Genomic DNA, 8,139 nt, shown 5'->3' with positions numbered 1-8,139 from the left:
CATGAAACCACTTACAACTCAATCATGAAATGTGATGTCGATATTAGGAAAGATCTGTATGCCAACACTGTATTGTCCGGTGGTTCCACAATGTACCCAGGTATTGCTGACCGTATGCAGAAGGAAATCAGTGCCCTTGCACCACCCACTATGAAGATTAAGATCATTGCTCCACCAGAACGTAAATACTCTGTATGGATTGGTGGCTCCATCTTGGCTTCTCTGTCCACCTTCCAACAGATGTGGATTAGCAAGCAAGAATATGACGAATCTGGCCCATCTATCGTCCATAGGAAATGTTTCTAAGTACATAGCTTAACTTCCAGCACAAACATCTAAGAAACTCATTAAGAAATTCTGCTTGCAGCAACCTAATGGATCCTAAATACCTTTCTTCTGTCCTTTCATTCTCTCTTTTTATGCTCCCTTCTCCTCTGACAAGAATAACTAATGCTATAAACAAAAGACCTAGATGTGTACTGATCAAATAAGTTCTCTCTGGTGCTACAGTGACAGAGATTACCATGCTGCTGTTATATTTGTTTCAAAGGATTCCATTACAAGTCACCGCAAACCATGTTGTCTGCTGATTGATTCTTCTGCCTATAATTATATTTTATTTCAGGATAATATGCAAATATTTCCTCATAAACATCTTTTGTTATTGTCTTTTTTACCTAATCTCTTCTACTTACAACATTCTCAGGTGCCATTTGAGCCAATATTTATGCAATAAATTTTTTTTTGTGAAGTAATTTTTCATTTTTTTAAATATAAACATATACACACGTGCACACACACACACACAAACAAGCATAGTTATACAATTAGTTTACTAGTGCATGTTTGGCAGTCTAGTTACTACTATTCGTTAGTTTTCCCAACACTGGAGTCCTGAGTAAGCTATTAGTGTTCTCATATTTAGTCAAATATGAGTAATTTTTCAGAGATATTGGAAAAGAATATTTTAGTTTGTCTGCATGAATGGCTTTCTGAAGGAGTTGAGCTTACATTTCTTTTACCGTGTTCTCCTTTTCAAAACTTTCACTTCCATGTAATAAGAATTTTTCTGTTTATTTTCATGTCTCCTTTCCTATGCTTGCATAAATCGGAATTTGGGGCAGATTTTCTATGGTTGGATTCACTTCTAGTTGCCAACCTTAACCCATTCCTGAGCAAGGATCTTATTTACCCATGGTCAGGCATGTTTTTGCTGAAGACTAGAAATGATTAGGTCGCACTTGTGATATCATGATGGTGAGATACACTCGTGCATATACACACCTCTCGTGTGTGTGTGTAAATGGGCTTCTTTCAGTGTCTGTCTACCAAAGCCACTTGGGTCTTGGTCATACCAGGGCTATAGTGAAAGACACTTGCCCAGGATGCTATACAGTGGGACTGAGCCCAAAGCCATGTGCACAGTAAAGTGAAATATTTTTTGATATCCACGTGAGTTACGAGGAAACTTTGTTGCAAGTATTTTTTCTTATTGGGTAGATGTGCTTCCCCATTGCCAACCGTTATTTGTTTCCCCAGTATTATATTTCCATCAACTTAATCTTCCAAACAACAAGCAGTTCAATAACTGGACATCCTTTTGTGAAGGATTGTAAACAAGACATGAACTTTTGTGTACATGTGTTGAGAAAATGGGATTATATAAATGCAGTTCCATGCTTGCATAGATCGGATGGAATTTGTTGAGGTAGTTTGTCCATGGCTTGATGCCCCTCCTATTACTGACCTTCACCTGTTTTAGGCAAGGTAATATTTCCCCATGGGCAGACATGTTCTTTGTGGACTGAAAATGAACATATGATGCTCGTTTACAACCATCACATGTCATACTAGGGTTCACACATACACATGGGCTTCTTTCAGGTTCCATCTAAATCAGCTCAAGCTATAGACGCTTTCCCTAGGTTCCACAATGAGGTTGAGCCTGTGACCACATGGTTAGGAAGCAAGCTTCTTAACCACATGTGGCTGGTTTCTTCCAGTTTCCATCTACCAAATTTCACTCGTGAGGCATTGGTCAGCTGGCTCTGGCAGAAGGCACCAGTTAAGTGTCTACACATTGAAATTGTACCTTGAACCACATACCTCAAAACAAGCTCCCTAATCATACATACAACTATACAGCTAAGTATAGATCCTGAATGTTTAAATTGGACTAGATAAACACTTAGCTTATTTTTCTTAACTTATGGTATCTAACAAGTACATCAGATCAGCTATATATATATATATATATATATAAAATGTTATATATCTATAACCTTCATCTGCTCCGGTGTCCTGCTTCTTTAATTATATTCTGTGCAGCAAGTCTCTTAGTCAACCAGCCATTTTCATTCTATTTTCTAAAATTCTTTTTTACTCTTTTACTTGTTTCAGTCATTTGACTGCTGCCATAGTCTAGCAAATCGACCCCAGGACTTATTCTGGCAGTCCATTTTGCCGAACCGCTAAGTTACAGGGAGGTAAACACATGTATATATGACGGGCTTCTTTCAGTTTCCATCTACCAAATCCACTCACAAGGCTTTGGTCGGCCTGAGACTATAGTAGAAGACTCTTGCCCAAGGTGCCACACAGTGGGAATGAACCTGGAACCATGTGGTTGGTAAGCAAGCTACTTACCACACAGCCACTTTCCCCATCTGTGATTACAAAAGCCACTAGCTGAATATACACTTGCATACTTCACATCTTTCACTTTGTCCAAGTTGAATGGATTTAAAGCAAGTACTCACATTTTTGATCATTAACTGCTGAGACATCTAGTCGAAGATTTAAGAGTTTGCAAATGACATGTTCTCATTAGTTTTTTTTTTTTTTTTTTTTTTTTTTTTTTTTTTACATAGGCGTTATCAAGGCTGTGTGGTTAGCCTCACTTTGCATCCAGGTGGTTTTGAGGTTTGTCCCACTGTATGGCACCTTGAGCAAGTAGCTTCCATAGCCCTAGGCCAACCAGTCTCACACGAATTTTGTAGATGGAAACTGAGGAAGCTCGTCATATTTCTCTTCACTACTTGACAGTTGGATTGATTGCTTCTCTGGAACTTAGTGGTTCAGAAAAACAAATAGAATAAGTACCAGGCTTAAAAAAAGTAACCCCCTGCAGTGAATTTGTTTGACCAAATCCTTGAAGGCAGTGTTCCATCATGACCAAAAGAAGCAGCTATAGTGATTGAAGTGCCAAACAGTTGCTATGGAAATGACTGCACATGTGATTAGTATCCAAGAGGACATATAAACACATGCTAATTTAGGTTGATCCATTAATTCATAGCATCCCAGTTGATTGGTTTTGCATTTTGTTTCTTCATGTTTTTGAAATCTCGTGTTTTTTACCTCTTCAGGAAGACACTTGCTCCTGTTCTATTGTGCCTTCACACCTTTCAATTCTATTCTTCCACTGAAGGGTCAGTTGTCCTGTCTTGTGAGTACTTGGCAGCTTCGCTGGTGCTGATGTGGAAAAAGCACCTGGTGCATTCAGCAAAGTGGTTGGCATTAGGAGGGGCATCCATCTGTAGGAACCACGCCAAAACTCTGGAGCTTCGCTCATCAGTTCTTGGCAAATCTTCCAGCCCATGACAGCATGGAGAAAGGGATGTTAATTGATAATTTAGATGGTTTTTCTGGTAACCTGAATAGATGCTAAAGCTTTTTGTCAAGAATTATTGCTTGTTCATTTGTTTTGTCCATCTCTTCATACCAGCATAAACAGAAACTTACTTTGGGGTAGCATTTTATGCATAGATACCTTACCTGTCATCAACTCTTATCTGTTTTTGAAGTAAAGATTTCTTTATTCCACTAAGCTTGAAAAGCTCAGAACAGCTGGTCATGTCAACAGAGAAGGTAAACACGAGGTTTCCGTTTTGCCTGTTAACAAATGAAGTTCTGGAATGTTAGTATTTTGCACAAACACGTACAGGCACATGTTATGAGCTTCCATGTAGTTTATCCAATTCTACTCGTGGGAAAAGACTCTAGTAGAACTAACATAGAATTTGAAACCACTTGGCTATGAAGCAATTACTTTGTGTGAGAACACACAAGCACATAATTACTATTGTATCTATGTAGAAATTTTGAATATTAATCTTTGATATTTAGTTTAAATTGGACAGTTGTCAAACTTTTGAGAATTTTCCATTTTCCTTGCAAATAGGATGTACCAATCATCCTCAAATGTTTGCAAAAGGGAACAATTTGAGTGAGGGACATGAAAAACCTTGATGTTTAGTTGGAATTAAATTTAAATAGCTTTTAATTTCTCTACAACTAGGAACCTCGTCACCTAGAATAAAGCCTTTCTCTCTCACCATTGTAGTATCACTCAGTTGAAATGCAGCTTCAGTCTTGCAAGCTACATGGTGACCTCACTAGTGCTGGTGCTACAAATGCAAAAAGAAAGGTCTTACTACACTCCATAAAGTCAATATTAGGAAGCGCTTTCAGATACAGAAACCCTGCCAAAGCAGACACTGGAGCTTGATCCCGTCCATGAACCCTTTTTCAAATCATCCAATCCATGGTCGTATGGAAGGTGGATGTTAAAAGATGATTAAATTTGTTACATGCAAGTCTTTTACATTTTAGAAGCCTGACAGGATGAATGGATAGGTACCAGTACTGAGGAATATAACATTACCAGTGTTTCAGTGATTCCTGGCCAAAGTCCACCTACCAGTTTGTAAAAGAAAAAAAATGGATCTGTTTTATAGCAGAACAGTGAATAGCCAGAAATGGAACAAATTAGTTTAGTTGCACAAGGCTTCTGTTTCCAGATTATTCTCAAGTCTTTCAAAGGGAAAAAGCTTCATAGGACATTATGGATATACAGGTTAGGATTATATTTTTGTAATATAAAATGCATAAACAAAAATTTGTAGCTTGTACTGTAAGCAATTTTTGTTTGAGTCCTGGCAACACTTGGACTGTTCTTGTGTATTTAAAATTGTATGTCACTTTTTGTACAGACAGATGAAAATGTCAATCCTGCTAAATCACTTTAGAGAGTGAGTAATTTGGAGATTTAAATCTGTAAAATATATATTGTAGTAGAATACCAATGTTTTTTTTTATTCATGTGACAAAGTACAAAAGAAACCTTTTCAGAGGAATCACATGCAGCAACTTTATTCACTGTCGTGGCATCAACTTTAAACATTCATTTTCCATGCTAGCATGGGTTGGATGGTTTGATGGGAGTTGGCCAACTGGAGAGCTGCCCCAGGATCAATTGGTCTGTTTTGGCATGGTTTCTGCTGCCTATTAATGTAATTTGTACATGTTCAATTTATTTGGAATTATTGCGAAAGACATCAAATTTGAAACTTGGAGCCTGTTTGAAAGATTGCTATGGTTTAGCTTTTTTCAACTTACATTAACTGGATTTTGAATTAGAAAATGGAAACCAAACAGCTTGTTCTTCACCATCTTATAGTCTTGGAGGTTCAAAGGTTAATTACTGGATCTATTAGAGCAGTTTTTCTTTTAAACTTATGGCTTTTTAGTGTGTTACATTTTTGCAGCTGTGTATTGGGAAAGCAGTACCACATTCCTCCATATGGACAATATTTCCAAAAGGAGTTTCTTTAATGGATGATAGCAGGTAGGTGAGGTGATCTACCTATACATAGTCTGCCTGGTGGTAAGTATATTTGTCTCAAACAAGTCTACTTTATCCTTTTGTGGCCATATTTATAATGAAGTTCTCTGTCCACAAAACATTTAGTAAAACAACTAACCTCTCTGATCTTGAGCTAGTGTCTGAAACAGAATTTGACATTCTTTATAATTATTAAAGAAGGCTTAAACTTGAAGATTGATATTTCAAAACAGTTTTCATATCGCAGCTAAGGCCATCTTGAGTGGATTGAGGTCAATGGAGTTAAATGATTTACTTTTAGTAGTTAATTTCCTGTATAGTCTTGCACAAGGAATATCATTGAGGTGATCAGTTTAATAACTGACTTGATAGACAAGCTTATGCTAACAAGCAATCTAAGTTAGCTGCATACAGTACTCTTAAATAGCTTGACCTCTTCACAATTTTGCTATTCAGATTTTGTGCTTTATTTGTCTTAGCTTATCAAGTTCTATAAACTGACAATTGTTAAGGGTGGCAGGTTTAAAGACTAATGTTTGGGTAATAGCAGGAGAAAAGATTTGTTAAATGTTTGCATAACGTCTTAATATTAATATCTGAAGTTACATCTTTTAATGTCTGCATTGTCTGATTCATTACTCTATATCACTTGGACAATTAGTGGTCAAGAATTAATTCCACTGCCTAGCAACCTTTTTATTAGTTCAGATGAAGTGAGATACTCATAAATACTAGTGTCCTTTAAAGAAATCTTGAGAACAAACACTGTATTCTAAATTTTTTCTTATCAGATGTGTCTTTTGCTTAGACTAATTTATCTTGAACTTTCTGAGTTTAGTTTATCTTGGGTCACCTGTGATGTATAAGATTTTTAATAGCACCCAAAACGAAAATACCCCTTCCCCTCTCTGTCTGACTTCTAAACAAGATACATATGTTGCCCTCCAGTAGCTTTAGGTATTCTGGTATATTGTACTTGTAATTCACAGGTTAAGAGCTAAAATACTAATCTTGTTTGAAATTCAAATTTCTGATGCTTGCTGAGACTTTGTGAGTTAACTGGACTATGAAACTTTGGTTGACATTGCATTCACCTTACCCTTCCCAAGCTATACAACATACTTGTGACAAATGGACTGATAGCTTTTCTTTGTCACGGACATACTCCATTTAAACAAATGTTTAATGCAAGGATGTATAATTAATTTCATTCTAGATTCTTTTCTAAGAAGCAATAGTTACAAAAGTTAGTTTCAATAAGAAATAAAGGGCAACCACACTAGTCTCTGAGACTTTATCACAGATTTGACTCCCAGGAATCTGCTTATCTTACTCTATGACACTATTAACTACAAACTTTGATGTCCTAGAATTGGAGTCCTATATTTTGTTCTTAGCGAACTTTGAACTGCTTTTAGGAAGCATGTTTGCAATGTTCTTAGTTTCAGAACCATATCACCAGTAGAAACTTTGAATCCCCAACAATGAGAAATGTGCTGACAAGTCTTGTAGAAAGGGAAAAGAATTTTGTGATCGATGGTGGGGACTTAATTCAAAGCCAGGTTTGGGTGATTTTTTAACTCTCAGGTCACTTCCTGATTTAACAACCCTTGAGGTAAAGGGTATTCTAGCCCTTTATATCTTTTTTTTTTTTTCTTTCTGATATTGTGTATCTAGAACTGTTATAAAATATTATTTTCATGTTATGATTTGAGGGATTTACTGTTACTTCTAGCAGATTAAGTGAACGTGTACAGGTTCCTTTGTTGTTTAGATCAGGCTGATGGGTTTAAAGTTACCTCTGTCAACCTTTGTAGTTGAAGCAAGCATCACACAAGCTTCTGAGGTAATGATTTAGAGTTGAAAACAATTTGTAAACCGGCAACTTTATAAAAAAATCTATTATTGCTTAACAGCTGACTTTAATCCATATCAAACCCAATAATTTTCATTGTGATCTGTTGGTACAGTGAATATGGAGTTGTGCATATCAGGATTGTTTCGGAAATGGTTAAAAAATTTCAAGATGGTGTAGGAGCGGAATTATATAGTACACCTGGTCTTGTTTGCTAGTTCACCACCCCAGATTAGTACTCTTTTACTTTGTTTCAGTCATTTGACTGTGGCCATGCTGGAGCACCGCCTTTTTAGTCAAAGAAGTCGACCCCAAGACTTGTCCTTTGTAAGCCTAGTACTTATTCTCTCTTTTGCCAAACTAAGTTAGTGAGACATAAACACACCAGCATCGGTTGTCAAGCCATGGTGGAAAGACACAAATATATATATATATATATATATATATATAATACACACATACACGACGGGCTTCTTTCAGTTTCTGTCTACAAAATCCACTCGCAAGGCTTTGGTTGGCCTGAGTCTGTAGCAGAAAACACTTGCCCAAGGTGTCACACACTGGATCTGAACCTAGAACCATGTGGTTGGGAAGCAAGTTTCTTACCACACAACCACTCCTGGGCCTATGTAATTTAAAAATTTTTATCTTCCTTGAA

The 8,139-nt window shown here is 36.8% G+C and overlaps 1 protein-coding gene across 1 annotated transcript in view; it reads left to right on the top strand.

The window, feature by feature from the left end:
* Positions 1-751, top strand: part of LOC106876804 (actin, cytoplasmic) — a 1,451-nt gene extending 700 nt beyond the window's left edge. Inside the window, exon 2 of the mRNA XM_014925512.2 lies at positions 7-751. Coding sequence (XP_014780998.1) covers positions 7-306 — 300 coding nt within the window. The 3' untranslated portion in view covers positions 307-751. The remainder of the gene's footprint in view (positions 1-6) is intronic.
* Positions 752-8,139: the final 7,388 nt, after the last annotated feature.

Source organism: Octopus bimaculoides, chromosome 7, assembly GCF_001194135.2.
Source record: "Octopus bimaculoides isolate UCB-OBI-ISO-001 chromosome 7, ASM119413v2, whole genome shotgun sequence".
Lineage (NCBI taxonomy): Eukaryota > Metazoa > Mollusca > Cephalopoda > Octopoda > Octopodidae > Octopus > Octopus bimaculoides.
Note: the sequence above shows the minus strand (reverse complement) of the source record. Positions and strands in the feature narration are given on the sequence as shown.